This window comes from Mugil cephalus, chromosome 6, assembly GCF_022458985.1.
Source record: "Mugil cephalus isolate CIBA_MC_2020 chromosome 6, CIBA_Mcephalus_1.1, whole genome shotgun sequence".
NCBI classification, from domain to species: Eukaryota; Metazoa; Chordata; class Actinopteri; order Mugiliformes; family Mugilidae; genus Mugil; species Mugil cephalus.
The window spans coordinates 11,591,866-11,618,719 of NC_061775.1; the positions used below are offsets into that span (position 1 = coordinate 11,591,866).

General features: G+C 44.5%; 1 protein-coding gene across 2 annotated transcripts; it reads left to right on the forward strand.

Moving 5' to 3' along the window:
• The first annotated feature begins 328 nt into the window (after positions 1 to 328).
• On the forward strand, positions 329 to 25,437 carry tmem131 (transmembrane protein 131). 2 transcript variants are annotated; one of them, XM_047586908.1, is made up of 41 exons: positions 329 to 664; positions 3,058 to 3,119; positions 3,291 to 3,331; positions 5,861 to 5,929; positions 6,887 to 7,007; positions 9,822 to 9,938; positions 10,016 to 10,138; positions 10,235 to 10,315; positions 10,397 to 10,547; positions 10,634 to 10,690; positions 10,772 to 10,833; positions 10,921 to 11,029; positions 11,571 to 11,679; positions 11,772 to 11,925; positions 12,018 to 12,188; positions 12,552 to 12,662; positions 13,005 to 13,139; positions 14,275 to 14,379; positions 14,457 to 14,543; positions 14,633 to 14,785; positions 14,885 to 14,960; positions 15,519 to 15,633; positions 15,738 to 15,876; positions 15,980 to 16,089; positions 16,173 to 16,245; positions 16,400 to 16,551; positions 16,639 to 16,781; positions 17,911 to 18,097; positions 20,073 to 20,258; positions 20,344 to 20,499; positions 21,668 to 22,104; positions 22,200 to 22,384; positions 22,489 to 22,619; positions 22,701 to 22,819; positions 22,900 to 23,052; positions 23,143 to 23,284; positions 23,702 to 23,817; positions 23,905 to 23,986; positions 24,078 to 24,181; positions 24,301 to 24,449; positions 24,549 to 25,437. In XM_047586908.1, the coding sequence occupies exons 1-41, from the start codon at positions 493 to 495 to the stop codon at positions 24,813 to 24,815; spliced, it is 5,412 nt and encodes a 1,803-aa protein (XP_047442864.1). In that variant the 5' UTR covers positions 329 to 492; the 3' UTR covers positions 24,816 to 25,437. The 2 variants fall into 2 exon arrangements, with proteins under 2 accessions (XP_047442864.1, XP_047442865.1); XM_047586909.1 differs by having other exon boundaries at positions 22,903 to 23,052.
• The last annotated feature ends 1,417 nt before the right edge of the window (positions 25,438 to 26,854 follow it).

Here is a 26,854-nt window from a genome sequence, read left to right on the forward strand (position 1 = left end):
ATTTTAACTGGTAGGAGAGTCAGATTTCCACTTCAAAGCATTTAACTTTTAACTTTTAAGTAACCCCCAGTGACTCTTGGATCAACTTTTTTTTTTATTATTCAGGTGGTTAGAAGAATCTGGTACGTGTCTTACATGGCCCTGTGGGTTGACCAAAAACCGAATCACACACGGTGCAAGTAAGCTTCAAATCAGAGTTTCAGGGATATGATTTGCCAGGTGAAACGACCACACGTTGTGGTCGTGTTTACTATTGTGCTGTTTCATCATGCGCTCGCTCTGCGGCGGCGGTGACGCGTCACGGCGAGCGGAAGAGGAAGAGACGAAGAAGAAGGAGACGAAGAAGAAGAGAGGCCGAATCGGTGGTGGTAATTGGTGGTGGTTAGCTGCTACTGCTGCTGCTGCTGCTAGTACTGCTGCTCACTCGAGCTGGAGTTTTTTTTTTCCTCTTCACGGCTATGATTGACAGAGTCAGCAGAGGTTTTCACGGGCATGTCCGCACACTCGCTCGTTGGTTATCGTAACAGAAAGATCTGCAGCATGGCGAGCGAAGAACGAGCCCGGAGTTGTCGCCAGTCACACACGCGAACAAGAACACCATTTATCGGATTATTGAGGATGTTATTTATTGCTTTTATCCACACGACGCGGGCAAATAAACAAGGTTTGTAACTTGGCCGGCTATGTCCGCATTAGCTGCCGCCGCTAACTTCCGTAGACATTTTTTTTTTTTTTTTTTCACGAAGTATGGGTTTTGGTTAGCTTTACCTCTACGGGCCAACTTTAACGTAGCTAGCCGCTATCTTTTGTAAGCCCAGCGCCTCCTAATTTACAGCTACTTCCACCTTCCTGTCTCGCTGTGTTATCGAGGTCTAAATAAAAACTGGGGTTGGGTTGATTTGGTGACTAGAATGTGAAACAACTGCCGTTAATGTTAGCTTCGGTTGTAGCTTGTTATGTTGTCATATTTGCCATATATGGTTAAGTTTGGCTACACCGAGCAAACATATAAGATAGCCCAGGACTGACACGGAAATAGGAGCTTGTTAGAACCGTAGCTAATACTGATGTTAGCTTCCACCGGCTACACCTGGATGTCTTTAAAGCACCGGAATGAAGATACGGCAGATTAGTTTTAAGCATTGATGGCAACAAGCTGTCGTGGACGGGCTACTTCCTCATTCTGCAACACTCATGGCGAGTCAGATGAGTGTTGTTGTAAACGTGGCTCTCGTTTTGATTTTGACCCCTAGTTGGTCTTCAGCTTGACACAGTTCAATCCACGGGCCAAATGACTGCCGCTTGTTGTTTATCCAGAGGTCTACTGCTTGTCAGCTCTCCTAATCATGTCAGGTCATCCGAGGAGAGGGCAGCTGTCATCCACGTCCAAGATAAACTCTGCCAACTCAGAAACGTGCCTGTAAAGTGTTTACATTGGTCCCAGACTTCTTGCAACACACTCAAGGCCTGAATCTCACAAGAAGTACGCCCGGGTGATAAGGAGCACTGCCCGGGATGATAGAGTGTGAATTCACTCTGTCATGTCTTCCAACAAACGGCAACACTGCAAAGCTTGACAAAACTCCATCACCGCTGGTTTTCGGGGCTTGACTTTTTGAACTAAGTGTGCAGATTCACACAGGCCTGTGCCAGCAGATATGGCATCGTATTTGCATGTTTGGCAAATTGCAAACTTTTGAGTTTGCCACCGTTGCGCTTGACCGGTAGTTGTGACCAGTCCTGCTCTTATACTCACTATTTAGTCTGCACCTGTGAAAGGAACACTTCAAACATGTGTGGTTTCCTTCCACACACCGTCGTATCACCCGAGTACTTTCACTACAGTTTTTGAATAGCTACTACCAAATGCTATATCTCATCCTGCATAATTGATGAACTGGTGATTCAAATCGTTGGGAAGTACTTTGTGAACCCAGTGTCCATTTCATCACATTTACACAATGTTTAGGCTCGTTTCGCTGATGTAAAGATGGAAAATGTAGCTCTCATGAACTCTTTCGCTCCGCTAATGACGACACGCACGGTCATGGCAGAATAGGTAAAACATTAACTGCGCACCGTTAAAATATGTAACGCCGAGAGGTGTGGTGGAAAAGAGGAAATGAGAGACCTTGCTGCTGTAACTGCTCACACTACTAGCGACTGCCAGGCCATTTTAAACTCAAACATCCGTTACAACCAGACGGACTCAATTAAACGCTGCAGTTTAGTTTGTCTGACTGGTATCGGTGCAGAATGTTTGCCGTGAACTCGATCTGGAAAAGGTTGATCCTGACAAGCTGTGGCGTGTCGGTGGTTTTGAGTGAAAAGCTTCTCAAAAGCATTAATAAACACACATGTGAATTTTATGTTTTCTGATCTCGTAGATTTATACTCTTGAGTGAGTCATAGTTGAAGTCATTGCAAGGGACGTCCAGTCCTCAAAATCCTCTAGGTACCCGTGTGAATGCTGAGCATTTTAAGGCCTTTTCCCACGCTGACACCTCATAGCTTCATGAAACAGACGTGCTCTGTACGTACTTTGTTCACAGTGGTCGGTGAAAAAGACCCCAGACCTTAGCAGGGAGTGTACACAGCCAAGCCTTTCTCGTCTCTAGTCCGTGCTGAGAGTGCGAGAGATTAAAGTTCAATAAGGGACTTATCTTTACTGTATTTTACTAATAATACTTTGTGGTTGGGAAAGATACGCTGACTGCCAAGAGATTACCTTTACTGCCGGAGAAACTGGCAGACAGATAGCAGAGAGCTTTTTTTTTTCTTTTTTTAAATTATTTCTTATTCTGCACTCTGTTTTCTTTTGCTAAATGAGAACGTAGTTTGCTACTGTGGAACGTTTTTAATCCTTAATATTTGAAACCCATCTCTGCCTTTTGAGGAGTTTTGAAAGGTGCTTCGCCAACTAACTATGAGAACATTTTGTTGTGTGTTCAGTGTGATCTTCAGCTTTCATGGTTTAAACTGTGTTGAAATTCAAAGCAGATTGTTTCAGTGTTGGTGGTGACACTTATAAGTTGTTGCTCTCTGCTACTTTTCCAGCATTCATCCAGTCAGACACAATCCTAGAGGTTCTACATTTTGGCGAGGGGAGCCTCTTACAGGTAAGAGCTTTTTCCCGTGTTGCAACTTCCTTTTAACACTAACATTTGAAGTAAACGACAAGAAACGTGTTTGAACAGTTGCACAGCCTCATGTAAAACTACAGTGCTCTTTAATGTCCTGATTGTTTACATTTAATGATTACTTACTGTATGTTTCTGTTCTGTTTGCAGGCGGAGTCTGACATCGATTTTAGTTTATATCATCAACAAAGGTATGAAATATCCTGCTCTCTTCTGTGGCTACAATGTAATTAAAGTAGATATTTGAGTATTTGATGTTGTTAAAACTGTGCATGCACACTTTATCCAGATTGAATGCTGTTGTAAACTGTTGCTGAGCATAAAAGTGAATAGCGCATGTATAGCCTGAGGACTTCTTGGACTGAGTTGGCGCAGCAAACTTCACTATTCTCCCAGCATTAACTCGACCGGCGTTTCCCTACAAAGAAAAAAAGGATCAAGATGCTCATGGGATTGCACGTTAACGTATGCATCAGCCACTGAAGCCACGAGAAGGAGCAAACACGAAATGGTTGTTTTGTTAAGTCTGATGAACCGAGCCAGACATTTTATTACCTCTCTCATGGCTTTAAAGTATCATCTTACAACCAAAAATAAAAAGCTCGAGCATCATCATCACAAGCTGCCAGAGCCTACAAGGCATGACTGGAACAACATGAAGCTGTTCTAGCTGGCAAGTCTGCTCGATAGCCTGAAGATTACACCCGCGTTCACCCCTCTCGACTCTCCTGAGCACATGCTTATATCCACATCACAATTAGTCGTCTAAAAAACCCCCCTGCTTAACCAGTCCAAACTGTCCCTCTGTCTACCGCAGCTTTTAGGAAGAGTCTAGCGAGCCAGACCACAGAGATGTCACTTTAGCAATGTGTACCCAGCAGCAGACAGTATTGCTTAAAGGCTGTGAGTGAGGACACCTGCCATAAATTTCTGTGGGGAAGTTGTAGTTTGCCTTCTAGTTTCAATCACCGACAGATACCTGACTGATGTCATATTAGACATGGACAGACTTTATTTGTCACTTAGATTTACATCAGAATGAAATATCGGCAGCAATACCCGGCATACAGCAGGGACACTGACAGAAACAAACAAACAAAAACAATAATAACAGTGAACTCTTGGACACTGTCACTGGTTTTCACATCGTGCGTCTCAGCTGGAAATTTACTGTGTCCAACAGGCAGAACTGCTCAAACAAGTTGCCACCGTCTCCACATGCGCGTTAATGTCGATCAGTCGACTTTTTAGTATCACGTTTCTTTACAGCGGTGTTGTGGCCTCGTCAGTGCGTCGGTGCCTTTAATTTCTGCGGGTTTGGGCGCAGCCTGTAGGCAGAAGTGTTTGTACGCTGTGTTCTAATCCATGAAAGCGTTATCTTTTGGGGACATGTCATGACCACTCCCACTGCAGAGCCGAGTCGCGGGGTGATTTTGCCATTCGACTGCCTGGTGTGTGGTTTCACCCTTTTTAAAATGTCTAACTTCCCCTTTTTTTCCCCTCATTAGTTTGTTCAGAGTTTGGAAGCAGTTTTTGTCGTGGGGGAAAGTTGTCACGGCCGCACGAATGCACGACTTAAAAAGCATCGTATTTTACGATCTTGTCATATTAAAGTTAGCCTGAAACAGGACAGATCCAGATCTGAAGCCAAGAGGCGAAGCCCCCTCACCCCACACCCATGATCTCCCCAGACTACTCCAATTACACACTGACATTCAACACATTAGCTCTGAAGCGCTGAGCGAATGGCAGCGCAAAATTCACAGCCAGGATCCAGTTGAATCCTTAATCCCTCAAGAATTTTGTCAGTAGTTGTTATATTAATGGGAGAAGCGAGGACAGGCTATAGATGACAGATTATCCCCAAGGAGCACTACATAGTGGATCACGGCGCGCGCCTCAGGGGATGGAAATCCACCCCACCTCTAGCAAGCTTTGCTATTGCCGTAGCTATTGTCTGCTCCTGTACACACAGGCTTGGTAGTAAATAGCTGACATTGATCCCCTGTAAATTGTCTGACTCCAGGGTGGTGCTCGAGTAATTACGACTGAATGATGTATTAAAGGGTGGCATGTGCATCAAGATGGCTATTAAAGATAAAAGAACAAAGCGTCTTGCATGCAACACTTTTTTTTCTTCTTTTTTTTTTTAATCCACGGTTGGTTCTGTATATGTGTGGTAAAATGAGCATGTGAAATTCAGGAACCGCCGAGCGCCTCGAAGCTCCGCCGTGTGCCACGTCGGCATCACTGATGAACTTCTCTTTCCATGAGATTTACATAAAGGCTCTCATTACACTGTTCTGTTGTGCATTACCTGCCAAAGAGGAGTTGCTTCTGTTTGGGGACGGCCCTGTCTATTGTTAAGATACACCTGTTGTTGAACAGGTTTGGTGAGTCATACGACCAGGTGGTTTGCAACCGATGCGCTAAAAGTTGTGGCTTGTGTTAGGAAACACCACTCGGAGACTGGCTTTTCTTTCTTTGTCGACACTTTTTTTTTGTTTTGTTTTTTTGTCTATGGATTTTCATGGATATTTTACATATGGAAATAATGCGCCGCAGATGGGAGTGGTCCCATAATGCGTTGATAAAAGCGCCTGAGGGCCGGCTGTGGTGTCGCGCATTTAGCCTCCTGCTCGTTTGAAAACGCTCGCCAACATGGACAGTGTTTTTCCCGTCCTCTTTTTGCTGCTCTCACAGCTTTTTGTCTCTCGCAGCACGTCCCCGCACCGTGGGAACTGTCGACCTATACGATTTGAACCTCCGATGTTGGACTTTCATGAACAGTGAGTGTCTCGTTCCTACCTGAACTAGCGTTGTGTGTTTCGTGTGATTGTGCTGTTGTTTCAAAAAGTTATTCTACACACCTGCCCTCTTACTTGCCCTGAGCCGACAGGCCTCTCAACCTGTCGACAACGAATGGAGAAACATTTTTGTAATCAGTGGAATTCACTGAAGCACATAGCGACATCGCACAAGCACCTTTGGCCAGATTTATTAGATGGCATTCCATGCTGACAGTGAGCACACACCCACGTAGCACAATCCAGGTACACAATACGCTATCACTTCACGCGATTCAGGAGCGCTCAAGAGGAGCGAGGTCACGCTGACACAGCCGGCCGTCTTCGACCGTCCTCCCCGGTCTTACTTCCTTAATAAACAGCCACTTATCAGCCGAGAATGTTTTGAGGGCATGAAAATGAAACCTTGAGAAATTCTCACCCTGCCTCTAATGGGCAGGATATGAGGGAAGTCGACTTAGCTGTTTCAATAACTCATAGTAATTTATATACAGAAACTCGGCTTGAGACGTACTTCACGTTAAAGTGAAGTTTAAAGTGGATTTGTTCAGATTTCGACGTTTCGCGTCGTGTGCTTGAGCTTTTGCAGCAGGTAGAAGCATCCAAAGCTCCACGAGCTTCAAGATTCATAAAGAGCTGAATTCATATCATAATAAAAGAAAGGAAACCACTAGATGCCTGCGAGCAAGAAAAATAAAGACTTCGTGGTGTGCTCTAACAATGAGGAGATAGTAACTGTCAAGAGATGTCAAGTGCTGTCTACACAGGAAGTTGAAGTTCTGTGACACTTCACACCTGCTGTTTCTACTTTAAACTTTCCTGTCGCCTTTCCTCCTTTTTGATGAAACGCCTCTTTGTCTCAGCGTTACCGTGACAACTCCTGTTTCAGTTGATGTTTTATCAGGTATTGTAATAATTTCTTTTCCTCTTCCTTTTCAGGCCCGTCGGGATGCCAAAAATGGAGAAAGTTTATTTACATAATCCTAGCTCTGAAGAAATTAGCTTGATATCAATATCAGCGACAACGGCGCATTTTCACGCATCCTTTTTCCAGAACAGGGTAAGTGGCCGTCACTTTAAAAATCACTTTAAAGGTTTCATTTAAATCTAATACTCGCTTAATGAGACCCGTGGAAATTCAATCACCCTTTCATCGCAGAATAAAATAGTTCCCCTGATCTCCAGTCACATGGCTCTGAGTCGAGCTCGCCGTGTTATTTGATATCCGTGCTTTGTGAGGCATTTCAGATATTATTTGGCCGGTGTGGTAGACTCTGTAATTATTGCGAACAAGGCGCACAACGACAAATATCCAGCGCGCTCTTCTTTCTCTTTTCTCCCGGTTAATGTCATTTTCTCTTCAGGCGCCACAATAAACAAGTAAAAAGCAGAACATGCACAGTGATGGCCGTGTGAGACATCCCGCTGCAAATCACATGCGCTGCCAGAACCTGTGACTGCACCTCAGATTCACTGGGTTGTGTAGACTGAACTGAAACCATAATCATGTTATTTTCATTATCTGGTTTAAAAAAAAAAAAAGGAAAAACTTCCTAAACACAAAAAAGTGTGAGCTGAGAGGGTGTGTCCTGGATAAAGTCACGACACTTGTTGAAGGGTGCTCACAACCGTGTGGCGCTTTCCAACGCATCAGTCAAATATTTATCCTCGCCTACTCGCTCAAAGGTTCATTTGGGGCTCGGTAGGTAGGTAGGTAGGTAGGTAGACTGGGTCGTCCACAAACCTGAATGTTTCCATGTCTGGTGCGTGAACGACAAGACGCTGAACCCAAAAGTTGCGCCCACTGCTTAGCACAGGTGTGTGAACGAGCAGGTAACTGCTTTGATTACAACCAATAGGTAAGCGCTATGTAAATACTAGACCAGTTCACCGTGTCGTACTAATTGTGGAGCAGCCACACTGAAGGCGTAAAATGTATTCATTAACGCGTGGAAGTATGCAATAATTCTGTTATCTCGAGGTCGAGCGATAGCGTCGTTTGCAGTCATGTGATGCCGAAATCCACCTCTCAGCCTCTTTGTCAAACAGCCCTTACATAGCCTGGAGGTGTGTGTGTGTGTGTGTGTGTTGACCCACTGCGCTGTTGAAAACCTAATGAGGACGCCTCTGAGCTCAGGCCAGATGGCGACCTGCTGCAGGATGCTACCGTAGACGCGGTGGTAAAGTGTTACCTTGAGTTCTGGATAAATCTCCAACGGTGTCACCATCGCACCACCTCCCACTCACTGTGTCAACCGCTCGTATCGAAACCGTCCGTTCTCCTCCTCCTGTGTGTCCCGCAAAGATGGCTGCCACCAGAAATCTCACATTCAGCCCATTAATGTGATTTCTTTTGGGTTAGCTTTCGGCCGTAAACTGATTTTTGTGATTCTGATAGTTTCATCACTCGTTTTGAAAGTTTTGTGTGGCCACACTTGCATTTCATGTCTCAAAGAAACGATAGAAGAGAAGTGAGAAAATTGAGAAAGTCCAGGCGATAACATCATGACACTAATCGAGATTACCAGTAGTGTATAAAGCTGACATTAGGACTACTTTATATGTGTTTTCACTTTTTTTATCCGCTACCTAAACCCAGATTTCTTATCTTTGCTGTTTTGAATACTGTTTAATAGATAATAGAGCTTTACGTTTTCTGTCCTGCATGTGAAGGCTGCCTGCGGACGTTCTGTCACTCGATCGTAGACGCCGTCTACTCGTTACGTTTTTGCGGCTGTGCGGTCCTGTAGAGAATGGTGTCTGTGGTTGGAATGTGAGCTCTCAAGATCTTCAGATCGGCGGTACTGTGTTGCCAAGTGAAAGTTGTTTTATGAAGACGGCCGATGCAAGCGCACGCTTTTGACGGCTCGCTTTTTTTTAAGGCGCAGCGTGGACTGAGCTGCACTGTGACATACAGCACTCCCACCAGGTCACACCAGGCTTTTCCGTGGAACCTGTAATGTGGTCATAAATATGTCCAACTTAAGGGCAAAGCCTGGGTTATAAAGTCATTCAAGGGAAGTTTTTTTTTTTTTTTTTTATTAGTCCGGGCCAAAATAAACACTTCAGATGTCTGTGTCACTGTTGCACTTAACACATCTTAATTTAGTTGACATCTAAACACTGGAGGTTCCCCCTGCTCTAAGACATAACTACCAACTAGACGTCTTTATTTAGTTCCTCTGTGGTCACATGCTTTCGTGGCACATTAGCGTTTACCATTTATTTGCATTTCTTTTTGCCGACATCATTATTCATGTAAGTGTCTGGATGTTAGAACAACCACTAGTGTGAAGCAAGGAAGCACTTTGCTCATTTTGTCGTCCTCATGTTGAAACATACCATGAAGTAACAATAGGCTTTTTTTTTTTATACATATATATTTGAGAGCAGAGTTTTGCTCCAAACATAGTGCACACACCTCAACGTATTGTTGAACTCTATCTGAATTTCTAGAAGGGCCCTACAGGACTTTATTTTGGTGCGTATTGACTTTCTTTTTATGTTCCCCGGCCCTTTCACTTCCTCCGCCGTCTGCACTCGCAGGATCTCTGAACTCTCTGGCGCAGCAGAGATGACCTCTGTATATCTGTGGTGTTCACGCATCTATAAATGTTAGAAGCTAGAAACATTTCAAGTGGCGTTTGCAGCAACCCCCCCCCACGAAGAGTCGCCAGTCGAAACCACAGTCGCCACCAAAACGCTGAAGTTAGCGTGTAGCTGTAATGTTTGCAAAGCAGCGGAACTTTCTGGTCAGGTGGCGCAGAATGAAGCGTCAAGATCTTCAGCCGAGATGTTTGTGTGCCCGTTGTCTGCACAGTTTGTTGTCCTGCTCATAATGTTTGTCCTTTTTGTCCGTGTGATGTTTTAACAGATAATTCCACCGGGAGGGAACACATCGTTTGACGTCGTGTTTCTCGCTCGAGTAGTTGGGAATGTAGAAAACACTTTATTTATTAATACATCACATCATGGAGTGTTTACATACCAGGTATGGAACAAATACGCTTTTTTGAAAGTACAATTTTGAGTGCCAAAACGTGGCTAATGTTACTTTTCCGTCCGAAGGTTTTTGGGGTCGGCATCCCGAACCCCTACAGACTGCGGCCCTTCATAGGGGCCCGAGTCCCTGTAAACAGCAGCTTCTCGCCTCTAATAAACATCCACAACCCGTACAGTGAACCACTGCAGGTAATCTGACGACATGAGACTCTCTGAGACGTTAACGTTTGCACATGTTGTTTGATTTGTCGGCGATTGATTTGCATTTCTTTGTCCTTTCTCCAGGTTGTTGAGATGTACTCCAGTGGTGGGGATCTTCATCTAGAGCTTCCCACCGGCCAACAAGGAGGCACTGGAAAATTATGGGTGAGTTCCTCTCGCATTGATGTTAATAATTGACGGCGGAGAAGGCAGCCCCAGTCACTCACGCTGACCTTCTGCTCTCAGGAGATTCCTCCGTTCGAGACAAAGGGGGTGATGAGAGCCAGCTTCTCTTCCAGAGATGTAGACAACCACACGGCCTTCATCAGAATCAAAACCAACGCTCCCAACGAGGACCAGTTCATCATCCTCCCTGTAGAGGTGGAGGTAACATCAGGTGGGAAACCATACCTTTTTGAATTTCTTTTTTAAATTCATCCTTGTAATGTATCTTTGTTTTAACATTGACTCTTCCATTTGCAGCACCTGGTATATATTCCTCCACAGAGATGCTCGACTTTGGCACGCTCCGATCTCAAGGTACGCCGCCTTTAAAAAGCTGGATTTTGTTGTCATCGCTCTCATAATCCTTCTGACTCCGTCACCTAACCTGTCTTACAGATCGTCCAAAGTTGCTGAATCTACACCTTCTAAATTCAGGAACTAAAGATGTTCCAATTACAGTGCGTATCCTCAGCTCAGGCTTTTTTAAATGTACACACGCTCATCTTAACCTATGTGTAATCTCATTGTGCGTTCGCGCTTTTCAGAGTGTGCGTACAACACCGTCAAACGAGGCGATCACAATAGACTTCAAAGCAGTTACGCTCAAAGCTGGAGAGAGCCGATACACCAAAGTTGCAAGTATTAGTTTTGATGGTAAGTTATGCTTTTGTTTTTTCTTTTTTTTGCCATAGTAATGTTTGAGGCTTGTTTGGTTCAAATGAACAACATAAAATCAGTTAAACTCTAAGATGAAAACAGGAAGTGAAATGGTACCAGCTGTAACAAAGGGATATGATGTGGACACGCATGAATCAGAAGCATCTCCTAAAAGCTGCATGCACCATTTCCACCAAACACAGGCTCTGAATAAGGAAACTGAACATGACGTCAGTTTCCTCCTTTGAGTCTTCAGTGGTTAAAAAAAAAATAAAAAATTTAAACAAGAAGACAGAACGTAGCTCCGCTTGTTTATGCTGTACTTATTTTCTTTTATTTCTCGGCTCCAAGTATTCATTCCTCAAGTGAAACCTAATCAAAATAAATCAAAAGCTTTGATGGTTTTCTTTTCGATCGTGTCATTGCTCGAGCAGTTTCCCTCATTTTCTGGTCAACTGTTGCACAACTTCCTCTTGCGGGGCCCTGTATCCTTTTGCAGCACACTTATCTTCTCTTTCAATCTTTTTTTTTTTTGCAGCCTCAAAAGCAAGAAGACCATATCAGTTTTCTGGTAAAATAACTGTTAAAGCAAAAGAGAAGAGTTATTCAAAGCTTGAAATTCCATACCAGGCGGAGGTTTTGGATGGGTGAGTTATTTTCTGGATAGGCATTAAGAAAAAAAAAAAATTCCTGCTTGACTTTATTTGACTTTTCACTGGCGTACCCTCTTTCATTGCAGCTACTTGGGTTTTGACCACACAGCTACACTGTTCCACATCAGGGACAGTCCTGTGGACCCGGTGGACAGACCCATCTTCCTTACAAACGCCTTCAGCTTCGCAATCCGCATACACAACGTGTCCCTGCCCGAAGAGGCCAAAATTATGTTTAATGTGAGCAGACTTTGCTTCCTAGAAGTCGTTCTGATTCGTGTCAGATCTCCGCGTAGAGCGAAACGACATCGTCTTTTCTCTTTCTGTTTCAGGTGCAGAACTTCAGCACGCCCATCCTCATCCCCCCGCAAGAGTCGCGTTACATCTTCTCCCTTCTCTTTCGGCCGGTCCGGCCATCCATTCACATAGACAGCAACATCCTGCTCATCACAAACGCGTCAAAGTTTCACCTCCCAGTCCGGGCCTACACGGGCTTCCTGGAGGTATGCGATCAGCACACGGGAGAGGTTTTAAAACGCTGAGGATCGGGACGTTTGTTATTGTAGCTTGGCTTGTAGATCTGAAGCGCAGAAATCTGTGGCTAATTAGCGGAGATCTCTCTAGAACCGAGTCACAGCCGAGTTAAGAATAACAACACCAACCTTTTGCACATATTTTAAATTCTGTTTGACTCACTCCTTCTTAGCACGTCATTCTGTCTGCGCCTGCGAATAAACATGTGTTAATCTGCTTTGAAGTCAGAGAAGTGATGTGAGTCTAGGGAGCCCAGAGTGTCAGACATTCAAGAGAAACCTGCGTTCGTTTCGTGCGTGTGATGTGCTGTTGTTGCCGTCTTGTGTGAACAGCCCTTGGTCCTGCCCCCCAGCGTGAAAGGGAGCCTCCTGGACTTTGGTGTGCGCAGTGCCACAGACACCAGCAGCATCATATTTGTGGTGGTCAACAGCAACCCTATAGAGGTGAGAAGTAACCGGAGCCGGCTCACGTATTTTCTTGATATTTTTCAGGGAATAACATTAAATCATAAAGGCAAGAAGTCCCTGGGCTCTAGAAACAATACTATCTTCTTTGTTTGTTGCCCAATATGCTGCCCAGCTGATGGTGAAAGTCATATTTACACAATCTATCGAGTATATTTTGTGTACAGTGTAACTATGTTGCAACCCAACTCTTTATGCGTTAACTTCCACAGCAGTAGCTGATAAGGTCCCACTGTGACAGTCACACAGTGTTCCGCCAAAAAGACTAAAAGTTTCCTCATCCAAAGGGAATAATGCACTTTTGTCCTCTCTGTCCAACAGCTGGAGATTAAGTCCTGGTTTGTCACAGGAGACAGTCTGTCCATGGAACTGTTAAAGACAGAGAAAGGAAACACAACAGTGGCGCTGAGTCGCCTGCGAGAGCTGCAGAACACTTCGGCCTCGCATCACAAAACGGTAAGATCTACTCGGTGTCGCATCTGATCACGATGACACTTGAGTTAATAAAAAAACTCAGCCTCTGTCGCTTGAACGAGCGTGTGCGATTAACGTAATGTGGGCTGGCACAAGAACCCTTTTAACAGACATTTTGTAATTTGAAAAACTGAAAAAAGAAAAGACTCCATCTCCAAACTAACACCACGATTCCTCACTGCGCTCCCACCGGGGATTAAGCATTAACGTATTAACGGATTCTTGAGGAAGCTGAGAAGTTGCACAAAATTTTGATGTGTCGAAACCAGATTGTGCTACCAGATACTGATGTGGCACCCTTTACATGTTTACCATCGGCTGCCAAGCTTAGTTAGCTAAGGTTAGAAGTGTGATGTATGTTTGCAGGAATCAATGTTATTATTAGCATGTTGCGGTTAGTACTTTAGAGATAACGAGGAGCAGGAAGTCGCGCTGTATGCACAAGTGTGATATAGACCAGATGTGCAGATTACAGTTGGCTGGGGTAACCACCAACTAAGCTGTTACCTTATAAAGAGTTTGATGGACTGCTCACTAGTTTAATTTAGAAAAGCCAAACACCCTCCATGGACTACATCACCCCTGGACTCCACTTGCTGACCCCGTCATTTACCTCAAAACTCATAACCAGAACTACCATTTCTGTCTGATCTCCTCCACTTATACACATCCTCTCTTACTCTCACATCCTCCTCTGCCATCCAACTTGTTACACCACCTGCCCAACTTTCCATCAATCAGTTTCAGTGTATTCAGCACTCTCTCCCACCTGACACCTGACATCTGACATGCTTTGCTTTTTGTTTTGTTTTGTTTTGTAAGGTGAACTTAGGTTTTTTAAAAGGTGCCCACAAATACAATTTATCATTATTATGAAACAAAGTTCTCGTGAAGACATTAATTAATAAAATTAAAATGTCTTCATATTGCCGTGTAACTGCTAACCAGATAACTTTAAAGCTGGAAGCTGTTTGGCAAACCAGTATCTTCTCATGTTACAGAGGATGTCAGACAAGTTGAGCGCGTAAAACAGACGCTGAGTTACCATTGCAATGTTCTAAAAACATAGCGTCTGTCTGTGTGCAAACACTCATGTTTCTTATTTGTCTCCTCACAGGTGATATTAGCATCTGGTTACTATGCTGCTTTCAGAGTGATACTAGTGGCCAAGGCCCTGGAAGGCACGTATGATGGAGCGATACACATTACCACAGATTATGAGGTACGTCCACAGGTTCACAGAAAATCATCACCCGCGTTAAATCTTAAGCTTAATTTGCTTTCATTTTTCTTCCTCAGATATTAACCATCCCAGTGAAAGCTCTCATTGCAGTGGGCACATTAAACAGTTCTCCCAAGCACATCATTTTGCCACCTTCATTTCCAGTAAGTAGTTTGTAATCGTGGCAGCAGATGAGATCTAATGTAGACCCTGACTCCTGACATGTCTGCGTGCTTATGTTTTTTTCTTTCAGGGGAAGGTTGTTCACCAAAGCTTCAGCATACAAAGCTCTTTTACCCAAAAAGTGAGGCTTCAGCAGATCCGCTCCCTGACAGAAGACATACGGTTTTATTATAAACGGCTCCGCAACAACAAAGACGAGCTGGAGCCAAGACGTAAATCTAAGGTAGAAAATCCTTTAAAAAAAAAAAAGAAAGAAAAGCAGCGTGAATTCACGTTTGTCCTTATAGACGCAAACTTATTTTCATTTCTCCATGTTTTTCAGGTGGCAAATATTTATTTTGACGCCGGCTTGCAGTGTGGTGATCACTGTTATGTGGGCCTGCCATTTGTGCTTAAATGTAAGTGTGTTTGTTTTTTCTTTTTGTTTTTTGTTTTTTTGGTTTTTTTTTGAGTTTGTCACCTAATTGCGGAGGTGGGATCATTTTAGCATTATTTCCACTGATGAGTGCTTTCAGCCTGCGTCATTTCTTTACGTCTACCTTCCACCTTCCTCCACCTTGTCTTTATTTGAATTGAAATCTCTTTCATTGTTTCAGTTGAGTATTTTCAGAGTAAGCTTTAATAAAGCCAACAGTACATTTGTTTAAATTTAAGCAATGAATGATCAGATGTCTTGCAATGGACATTTAACAGTCTAATCCAGACTGAATGAAGTCAGTACGTGTTTCAGATTGTTCCCAGTTCCCAATATTTCCCGGTGATGACTCCAAAAGCTTTAAAATATTCCCTCTGTCCTTTCACATGTAGCCTTTCTTTACTTTTTTTTCCTGATTTGTCTTTTACGGACCCTTATCAGTGATAGCAAGTGAACATTTTCATACCTCACCTTCTCCTGAAGTGTCCGTACGGTTCTTGGATGAAAAACTTAAAAGGAATCTTTTTTTATTCTCCCACAGATGAGTCCAAGCCTCATGGGATGGCACTACAGGAGGATATTTGGGACGCAGACGTAGACCTTCACCAGAAACTCCTGAGACGATGGAAAGAGCTGAAAGAGAGCTCAGGACACAAGTAAGCGATCCGTCGATCCGAGAGGAGCAGTTAAATCGATTACTTCTCTGGTGGGCTATTTACAGAGCGTCACAAGATCTCATTTTGTTCTTTTCTTACCGAAGACTTGAAGCGGTCTTTGAAGTCAACACGGACCTCCAGAAAAACGTGCAAGCCAAAGTAACAGCGCATTTGACCTGGCCCTCCTTGGTCAACTCTTCGCAGCGAATCACGTTCCCCCTGACCAACACCAACAGCTCCTCCGTGAGTGGAAACCACCCGTCTCTTGTTAGTTAGTGCATGTGCACGGACACGTGTGGGGAAACTGGGAACGTGTTTGTCTAAAACTCCTTTTGTTTGTCCGCAGGATGAAGAGGTGATTCTGCAGAACCCTGCAGACGTCCCCGTCTACGTCCAAGTTCTCCCCCTGGCGCTGTTGCCCAACCCCTCTGTGTTTTCTGGACGGCTGGCTGACAGGTGAGAGATCTCCACAGAACCCCGCCTCTTCTTCATTCCCTCATCCCACTCTGACGCTGAACTTGTCTGCTTTTAATTGACAGGTTGCCGTTGGGAAATTTGTCTAACATCAATATTGACACGAGCACTTTAGAGTTCCAGGTTCACAGAAATCAAGTGAGTGCAGCACGAGCGCCGACCGGCTCCGTCTTTATTCAGGAATTCTGAGAATCAGCTGGTTATTACATAAATTACTAATCACATTTCTCTTGTCGCGGCTAAGGCGGCATGCGGGAGCTCTTCTCTAACAGACCCTCTGTTTGTTTGGCAGACGTCCCTAATCAAGAGCAGTACAGGGTTTGTAGAGGGCTCAATCAGGCCCTTTGTGTACAACCTCCTCCTGCTGCCTGGGGAAGTCAAGTCCCTTAGCGTGAGGTTCACTCCTATCAGCAACCACAGCGTCACCTCCCTCCTCATAGTCAGGTAACTTTAAATGTTATTGGCAAAACAGCAACTGAACTTAATGTACGTTCCTCCTCTGAAATTGTGTTTTTTTCATAATATGTTTAGGAATAACCTGACCGTGATCGACACAATCCTTCTTCACGGGCGAGGTACGACGGAGAGTCTGAAAGTTGCGGGGAAACCTCCGGGACAAGGCAGCTCGCTGAGGTTTAAGATAACTGAAGCTCTGTTGAAAGACTGCACAGAAAGTGAGTTTGTATGTGTTGCGGAGTGGGGATGCGCTCCACATTCAACGACTGTTCAGTACAAACGACGTCCAGATGAGACGTAATGCGCCTTCATTGAGACAGGCAGTAAATGCGTCTCCACTGGCTACATCCAGAATGTGGTCGGCCCACGTCCAGCCGCATCATTGGTTGATGACGCAAGCAATGGCAAAAAAAAAAAAAAAAAAAAAATCCAGAAGACACTAACAGGGAATGTCCCACTGACCACAAACTTATACACAACTACAGCTACTACTCCTGTATGTATCTGAGACACTTTTGCTCATTTCTCAACACCATGTAAACTGTCATAGAAAAGATGATGCCTAGAAAGCTTCATCAGACCGATTCACACCAGCTGATCCATGGTGTTAAGAATATCAGTATTATGTGTACTTAACGCTTTTTCAAGTTAAAAGTTGTAACTGGTCCAGCGTTGGCTCCAGCCCTCACTCACAGTCAGGGCCAGTATCATGAGCTAATCTGCAAACATCTGCAAGCAATATTTGCCTTTTCAGTCCATAGTGGATTGTTTTATAGCACTTGACACACAAGGAACCAGCTTAACTTCCCTGTAACCTTCAAATTCATAGATGAAATATGTTCATGCATGAGCACCGTCTCAAATATATTTAAAAAAAAAAAAAGGGAACAAAAAGCAGAAGTGGTGTCAATTCAAAAATAAACACTATACATGCCCTTAAACAAACACAGAGGGCCTAAAGGGCGCACACAAACACACACACACACCCTACGCTGGGACATCCCATGTCTGTACTAAAAATGTGTCAAGGAGTAAAAAAAAAAAAAAGAAAGAAAGATGCAACGTCTGAAGTATTAAGCTCTGCTCTTCAAAATAAAAGTCGCATACACTGAATATTCTACTAGTGGAAAGTTACACCATGCAAAGTAATAAAACTTTATTAACTTAATTATTCTGTATTCTTTATGGTGATGGACTCTGTCCCATTGTGTAGACTTCAACCCTGCTGTTATGTGCCTTAGTCCATTGTAGTGGTAGTGAATCTCTTTAGATTTTGCATGAGCTCAGACTTTCCAAAACAGGCAGGCCCCGTTTTTTTATGACACATCATCCGATCATTTGTTTCAGAAACAAAAGTCAAGGAGCCAAACTTCACCCTCAAAAGAACCTTCAGAGTGGAGAACACCGGCCTGCTCCCGATCACCATCAGATCCGCGGAAATCAACGGCCAAGTTTGCGAAGGTTATGGATTCAAAGTTCTCAACTGTCAAGAGTTTGCACTCATGCCAAACGCTTCAAAAGACCTCGTCATACTGTAAGTGAGCAAACTGCTGCATGTGGTGTTTCTCTTTCCCTGTGAGTGTTTTGCTGCGACTAATTTTAGCGTGTGGTGTATCACCCCACAAACTCTATTAATAATTGTCCTCAGCCTCTCCGGCTGAGTAAGCCATCTGTACGGGCTATGAACTGGCTCTCTGTCTTTCTGCAGCCCCCCCTTCCACACCCCCAGGTCTAATATTTTCCGTCATCAAAGTTCAAGTCCCTCTTGAACACGATGACACGTGTACTTGTAACGTAGTAGACGAGATGAATTGTCGGGGCTGTTGGTGAAAACTACCCAAGCAATCCTGCAAGCCTGTGTATTCTCCCTTATTTTTCCTCGGAGCTCTTCTCAGAACAGCGTGGGTGTGGACAGTCTGTTTACTGTTGCATGTTGGGGCAGGACAACGCGCACTTGATTTATTATGTTTGAGTACCTGGAAGTCGTAAACCCTGACATCAAGCAGAAAGAAAAAGCGCAGGTATTCCTGATCCTGAAGTCATGGTTTGTGTGCGTTTCGGACGGAGCTCAGGCTGCGTTCAAGAAAGACGGGCACAAATGTAACATGACATGTCTGTCACGGCTCAGTTGGATTTTTAAATTCGACCGTGTCATCATTAATGTTATCGGCAGCAGGTAAAAGCAGTTAAACAGTGGTGAAACTATTTACATCAACACTGGTGCTGTTGCATGTAGGTGTTGTGGTGACTCTGAAAGGCAGTGACAACGCACAACACTAGGAACCTGCAGCTATTACGTAGTTGGAAATCCCTCCATGATAAAGTCCCTTTCAGTGTATTCATTGCAATATCGTCATATGAATACTGGTCACAGTTTCCTGCACAGAAACAACAGAGCAAAGTGAGGTCAGGAACTGAGCACACGCCTCCCTAAAGCGGAGCTTCTCTGATTTGTGTGTGAGAGCCTAAAGCTAATTCCTGCCCACAGGAGGAGAGAATAGCTTGACGTAACGGTCAAGTTAGCCTTTCATCCTCGCACTAAAGGAGGGTAAGAGGCAGATCACAGCCTAACATGAATGCAAGCAGAGACTGTGAGTTAAAATGTCTGTGAGGAGGTGTAAAGCCGCTGTAGGATAGGATGTCTTTAGATGTACTTTGCTCTTTTAAACAAGCAACTGTTGAAAATAGTAAAATTTAATGGAAAGCACTTCATTCAGGAGGTGCTTCAGGTATTTCTCAGAAAACTTGGAGGCGTGGCTTATGAACAGGCCAATTACCACCTCACATTCATTCTATTTATAACAGAGAGGGACCAATTTGCTTTCGCCACCTCTTTGGCTTTGCTCGGTTTGATTGGACCGCCGGCTCTCATTCAGGAAATATGATTTGTTTATGTCTTTGTTGTGTAACTGCACCGTGAACAGTGGCGGTGGTGGAGGTTGATGGCAGTAAAACGTTAAACCACAATAAAATTTAGTGGGCCGCGCTCTCGTTAGCATGCTAAACTAGCCGTGTCCTCTCCCTCCCTCCCACCTTTATCTGACTTAACAATGGATGTAAATGTTCATTCACTGATGCAAAACAGCACACAAAGTGATGATTAGTGACACGATTTCCCCTCGCTCTCGGTTATAAGTTAGGCTTTTCTTGACTGACTCAGGATGGCTTTGTTCTTGTCAAATGGCTCAGTAAGTATCAACGCCCTGGTCCTGACGCATCTGAATGGAATGCTTCTCCTCTCCCGCTGAAAATTTTATTGTTTCCTGTATTCACACAATAGCAGTTCTTTTAAAAAAAGAAAATAATAATTATGTGCATGTTTTTCACGTTTTTCTAACCAGTCACTTAATGACTTACTTTAATGACTGCACCAGATCAAACAGAGAAACGCACCTTAACCACAACAATAACTCCTAATCCTCTGCTCTGACCCACATTGATAAATCGCAGGTCGTAGATTAATAAAGTTTTACTCTTGCCGCGAACTCACGGCGCTGCTTTCCCCGCAGGTTTACACCGGACTTCACTTCGTCTCGAGTGATCCGGGAGCTCAAGCTGGTGACATGCGGGGGCTCGGAGTTTGTGTTTGTCCTGAACGCCTCGTTGCCCTACCACATGTTGGCTGCCTGCGCGGAGACGCTGCCCAGGCCGAGCTGGGAGCTGGAGCTCTACATCATAGTGTCGCTCATTATGAGGCGAGTGTCGAGCGCTAAATCACCGACAGGCTTTAATTCGACCCGACAGGCTGCTCATGTCCGCTTGCTGTTCGTGCTTTTGCAGTTCCATGTTTCTGTTGGTGATCGGCACGGCCTACCTGGAGGCCCAGAGCATCTGGGAGCCCTTCAAGAGACGCGTGTCCGTGGAATCCAACTCCACCTTGGAGACTGGGAGACCGTTTAATCTCAGGGAAATTGTGCAAATTCACAGTGACTCAAAGTAAGTGGAACACAGAAAAAGTCTGGGTGCCCCTGGGCAAATATCGATGTGAAAAAAAAAGTACATGTGCTGTTAAATAGAACAGTCGTGCACTAAATCTGAGCTCCGTGAATGTCGTGGTGGCTGTGGTTTGTTGTATTATTGAATGATGTTGTGTTGCCACATGTTTCTATTATTTTGAGTATTTGTGATGAGTATCTATTTTAGTCACTGAGCTATGTAACTAACCAACTAACAGAAACACTTTAGGGTTTAACTCAGTCCAGTTTAACAACACCACAAAGTACATCCCCCCAAATTCTCTCCCAGTTGAATCACCTCCTTTCTCACGCTGTTTCATCACAAACTGAACATTAGCACAGACATGAAGGAGGATTTAGTGCCGGACTGTTACATTAGACGTTGCATTCACTTACACGTCACTTGCCACAACTGTGCAGCTCTAATGCAGGAAGATCTCTGAGCTCGACCTCATGTTAATTTGTTATGAAATAGTTCAAATTCTTGTTGCGGAGTGCAGTAGATAATAATGTCTCTCACTAGAGCTAGAATAAGAAAAAGGGCTCGGAGACAAGTTGACGGGCTGTTGTAGTTAGTTGTCTGTGGCTAACCACTGCCCACAGTTGTTACCATGTCTGGTGCTGTAACCACTCATCAGCCCTTATCGTCGTCCCCTCTGACAGTTTGCATGTTTAATTTGAGATAGACCGTGAGAGAGCGCAAAGCAAAACGTTTTAGTGGCTGTATAAACCTTATCACACACATTCTTAATTTGCCTCCCCGTCTAAATGGAACATGGTCATTTTGGGCTCCGCCGAGGTTATTTGATTATCAGAGCTCTTTTTCTCCCAGCTGATCCACCGAGTGTGTGAGCAGAGGTTAGAAACAGCATGTCTGGTTTATGGTCCTCTACAACACAGCCTTTAATGGAAGACATGAGAACATGTGAAGCGTTTTGTTTCTCCGCCCTCTGAGTTCAGCCTGCTGCGTCAGGGCTGGTGTGCAGCCGTTTTCTGATTTAACTAGTTTAAAGGTAGAATATCGTAAAGCTAAATATATAATACATTGATGTTCTGAGGCATTGCCAACGTATGGTATTAGTGAAAAAGTATGTCAGAAAGCACGAGCGCTCAGAAGCGTTACTGAAGAGACGTCTGTCGCCACCCAGGTTGAACGACTACAGCGACTCGACCCAGATCTCGAAAGGATTATACGCATCCAGCAACGGCGCGGCGCGGCCAGGAGGCCGACAGGGCAGCAGCCGTACTTTGCCGGACTCGGACAGCCAAGATAAGAGGTCCAAGCTCGGCATCACCCGTCCATCTGTGCCAGCCGCTTCCTCCCAGCTGCCCAAAGGAAGCCCGACGCCGGGCCAGGACGGCCTCGCGGCCGCCTGCCAGCTCACCAATCGCAAAACGCGCGCCAAACAGCTGGATCTCCAGAGTCAAAGTTTAGCTGTGCCATCGTCGCCTCAGAGAGGTCTCTGCCCCGAGGATGCAGATTACGCTAGTCTGATAGGAGCCATGGACAACGACCTCGACCGTCCAGATTGTCTTGCGGAAGCGAGTCTACAGGAGCAGAGCTCTCTGTCCATACAAAATAAAGGTACCCGCTCCCGTTACGACCAGAAGACACCAGAAGCCCCTGTAATCGTTTGCGTGTCTGACGGTGTGTGTTGTTGTTGTTGTTGTTGTTTACAGTGTTGGAAGCCAAAGGGAAGCTGAGGGCGAAAACAAAATCCCAGAGGAAGAAGGAAGAAAAAGAGAAAAAGTCAACAGTAAAGACACAGGGAGATGAGCTCAAAGATAACCTGGTGGACAACGACGACAGCTCCTCCACTACCACAGAGACCTCCAATCCAGATGTGGAGACAAACATCAAAGAGGTGCATTGACTTACAGCGTCACAGTGCCGCTCATATCCCCCTCAATCTTCTGTCCATTATTTATAGTGGAATTATTACTAAAAATCATTCATCACTTCTTCCAGGAACCAGTAAAAAAGAAAGGAACAACAGTAACTACTGGAAACGTGAAAGAAGAAACTTCAAACTTCCCTTTTAAACCTAAAACCAAGAAACCAGTAACCACAAAGAGAGAAAACCAGGCAGAAAAATCCAGGTGGGCACCTTAAACTCTAGTCACAGCTGTGATTCTGTCTGTTCTTGTTCTCTTTTTTTGACGAATCTTAATTGCTTTCAGTTCTCTGGAGCTGCCATATGTGACACCTCTGGAAAACAAACAACGAAAGAGCTTCACATCCAAAGTCCTGCACCCCCTCTCCACCATCCCAAAGACCCGACCCCTGCAGAAACCGAGATGTGAGTTTCCTAACTTAAATGTCATCGCGTCGAGGTTCGAGCTGGCACCAGACGTGTTTGTGATGTGTTTGTTTTGGCAGTAGACGAGAAGCTGGGGGACGGACGCCCCTCCCTCTTGGCCAAACTGCTGTCCAGCGGCTCCGGGCCAGAGCCGGGCCACAGCAGCAGCTCCGAAGGCGAGAAGGAGTGCGGCTCTCCGGAGTGGGACGTCCCTCTTTCCAGAAACAGCATACGTAAGTCGAGACCTGAAAGCCACCGTTCTCCACTTGAAAGTCGCTCTTTGAAGAGTTTCACAAGAGTTGTTTTTTCTTTCCTTCACACAGAGGCAGATCTGCAGCAGATCTCCTTCCAGACGATAAATGCAGATCCATTCCTGAAGAGATCCTCCACGTCCTGCTCCCCTCCGCCCACCTCTCCCAGCCTACTGTCCCGAGGCACCTACAGCAGCGTGCTCAACAGTAACAGGTATCCAGAAGTTCAGATAAAGAAACCCCATCCCAGACCTCGTCAACTGAAGGCATTTTATATTTCCATAATAAGCACCAAAAGCCCTAGGCTTAGAAAAGGGCTGTACTACTAAGCGGGAGTAGACAGAGCCTTAATAGCTTAGCAACATGAATGACGGCCAAAAACACCGCTGACTCAACTGTGAATACAACAAAACAGGACAGTAGTCTACAAACAAATAACCAAGCAACACATGTATTCCAAAGCAAATAAAAGAAAGCCCAGTTCCTCACTGATGTGGCAGAGACTGGGACACTCTGATTGGCCGGTGCTGCTTATTATTGTCATCCTATGTTAAGCCACACGCTTGGAACATGAATCACTATTCCAGTGAAGTGGCGCTGCCTCTGAGAACCGTATCGTCTTCTTCTGCAGTGAATCGAACCAGAAAAAGGCCCCGGGAAATAAACTGTCCACAGCCGCTCCACTCCCAGGAAAAAATGGAAACCCCACCTTTGCTGCCGTAGCGGCAGGTTATGACAAAAGCCCAGGTGAATATGTGCAAATTAACTAATAATTGATCTCGGTGTGAAAACTGTTCTTAAAGTAGTTTGGTTTACACTGATGTTTTCCATCAGGTGGCTCTGGCCCCGGTAAAACCGACATCCAGGGCAAGAGTCTGGCACACATGCCCTCAGTGGAAAGCGACAGCTCGGACAGGTAATGCAGGGGATGATTTTAACATTTAAATCAGCCACGTCCTGACCGTCAGTCAAACCTCACTGAATATATCCACTTTTTTCCCGTCTAGCTCTGGAATGTGGCCAATTGACACGGCCTCTAGTCCACAGTACCAGTCCACCAACTCATTCTCTGCGTTCGGACCCAGCAACTCCTTCAACCTGGCGGCGGGAGGTAAGTTGCGTGGCTCACAGGCTGGTTACGAGCCAACGGGAGAATGTAGAGGAACCGGTTTTGGGGTTTATCGTCGACTGCCCTTCAGACTGAAGTATGCGTGTGTTCGTCTGTCTTAGTCATCAGTGGCATGAAGTCGTCCGAGCCTCAGCAGAGCTGGCCCGACTTCACCGCCGTCCCGTCCTCCTCCATCTGGGACGTGACGAGCAATGACTCTCTGCACTCCTGGCCCAGCAGCTCTAACTCGCCGACGGCCCCGACCACAACAGTAAGACACGCAATCTGGCGTAACTAACGGACGCCATTCATGACACGCCCTACTTATTGTTGTTGGGGTTTTGATTGTTTACTCCCTTTATTTATTCAGTCAATCCTGGGAAACGGCCGCAGTCCTTGGTCTGCAACCACACCCTTCAGCAACTCTATTTGGTCAACAAGTGCAGACTCAGGCTTGAACCCTTTTGCTCCGGCGACCAGTCCAACGACTCTGACCGATCTGGTCAGCAGTCCTGCCCCGTCGCCACCGGCTGCCGCCGAGGTGAGCTGGACCTACAACCCGTGGAGCATGTGGCGCCCCACCTTGAGCAGGCGCAACAACGAGCCGTGGCCCAGCTCCTCCGACAACGGCAATTAAAACAGCACTTATCAGATTATTTTATTATGAGAGAACCCCAACAGAAAGCAACATCACACGGAGCGCCCGGTAGCCCAGCGTTGCAGGTTATCAAACCCGCATTTAGTTCTTTGCAGCTTTTTATTCATGGGGACAAAATGCTAACTTTTATTTGGATTTGTTTTAACAGGTGCCCCTAAATTAAAAATAACAGCATTGGATATGCTAATGGCAGTGCAGAGAGTTGGTTCTCGGAGTTTGGTACATGACACAAGCTCTCAGTATTAATGACATCTCATTTTAAGCCATGGGTTTTTCAATATTGTTTCAGTTCTTATTGGTTTTTGTTAAAACTTTGTTTTGAAAAGTAAAATTTGCCAACATTTGCATCAGAAGCATTGCACTAGCCTTTTATTTGACAGCAGGGCTCTTAATAAGAAATGGATTTATTTTTATTTTTTAACCAACGGCCCAAAAAGCTTCAAGAACGTTCAGGCTCACAAATTTTAAAGTTCACCTCGACTATCAAAACCTCCTGTGGTAATAAATTGGTCAAGTGATCAAAGAATATTTAAGTTCGAGGTTTGTATTGTACATCGCCTCTTTTTGTCAGCAAATTTAAATAAAAGATTTCAGCAGAAAATCTGGTGTTTGGTGTTATTGAAGGAGGAAATACTGACGGTTGATGCTTATTTAACATCTGGAAGTTGACGAGAAATCAGTTTGGAGTCAGGGTTCTGGCCAGTGTTCACTATCTTTAAGCTCCTGTTGGGATCTGAAGCAACATCTAAGGGAAAAACCTGGCTCAAGAATGGCTGAAAAAAATCAGCCTTGAAGGTCTTAAAAAGTCTAAAATTTGATAATCCCAATTTAAGGCCTTAAAATGTCTTAAATACAAGCGTATTACATGACATATAGTTAAATCCTTCATTTACAGTATGAGCCCCACAGTTATTTTGAAAATAATTCAGATTTTCCTTATTTTTTCGTACTTTGTGTAGGTCTCAAATTTAACTCTTAATGGTCTATAAAAAAAAGTCTTTCACTTGTTCAAACCTGCAGAAACCCTGAGTGAGGTGTCTGATGTGATCATCAACTTTTTTGCATCTTAAATCACGGATTTAATTCCTTATGTAGAGGCTTAAATCTGAGCCTTTTACTTCTTTACAAGTTTCAGAAAAGACAAGTAGTTGTACGTTTCTTTTTTTTATGTTGTGCTTGTTTTGATAATTACTGTCAGCTGGACTGTTGCAGAGCATTTTCCCTAAAAATATAAAAATGAGGAGCAGCGAGAGTGACACAGCAGTCGGGATCGAGATAGAAAAACAATGCGCTGGAACCTGGTACAAACGGTAATGAACGATTTCATGAGTGGTGTGTTGTCTTGACTGTAAGAGGCAACTCATCCACCACCGACCGTTTTCCTGCTCTTTGTTATCGAGTGTTCACTTCCCCAGAATAAAAACTTGTTTTTCAGTTCACTGTACTAAAGAAAGCCTCAGGGGGATCCCAGTGTCCTCATTTCTCTAGGTAAATGTTTATTCTCCTTATAGTTCCTAATTTGAACTTTACATGCTGTGAGTGATGGTGTTTGAAGTGACACTTCCCTCCTCCTCCGCGATTCCCCTATAAGGAAGGCCCAACGGGTAGAAGATGGCTTTCACTATAAAATGTGTGGTTGTATGTCCGTTTGAACACATACTACACTCCTGCATGATGAGTGTTGAGCTTTAAGCCGATATCACTGGTTTTTACTTGTGCAGGATTTCTGAAAGGAGTTCATCCTTTTCTCTTAAAAGGAGAAAGCAGAACCTAGAAGTCAATAGTTCAAATGACACTTTCACTTGGACCGCCTAGTCTGGAAGGCACCGTTATAAATTTATGAATATGAAGGAGTGATGGTTATGTCTTTTATTTATTTATTTATGGAAATGACTGCACAGTATGAAATTTGTGGTATTAGTTTGCTTAAATTACCATCGTTAATATGCTGATGACAAACATAAAAATATAAGTATTCGGACAGAAATTATATTCATGTAATAGCCGACAAGTTGATG

What these genes read in the sequence shown, in the direction of transcription:
- tmem131 (XM_047586908.1), top strand. Translation starts at nt 493, where the DNA reads ATGTCCGCACACTCGCTCGTTGGTTATCGTAACAGAAAGATCTGCAGC. An exon ending in ATGTTGGACTTTCATGAACA is followed by an intron (nt 5,930 to 6,886) that starts GTGAGTGTCTCG and finishes CTTCCTTTTCAG; the next exon opens with GCCCGTCGGGATGCCAAAAA. An exon ending in TGGCACGCTCCGATCTCAAG is followed by an intron (nt 10,691 to 10,771) that starts GTACGCCGCCTT and finishes CCTGTCTTACAG; the next exon opens with ATCGTCCAAAGTTGCTGAAT.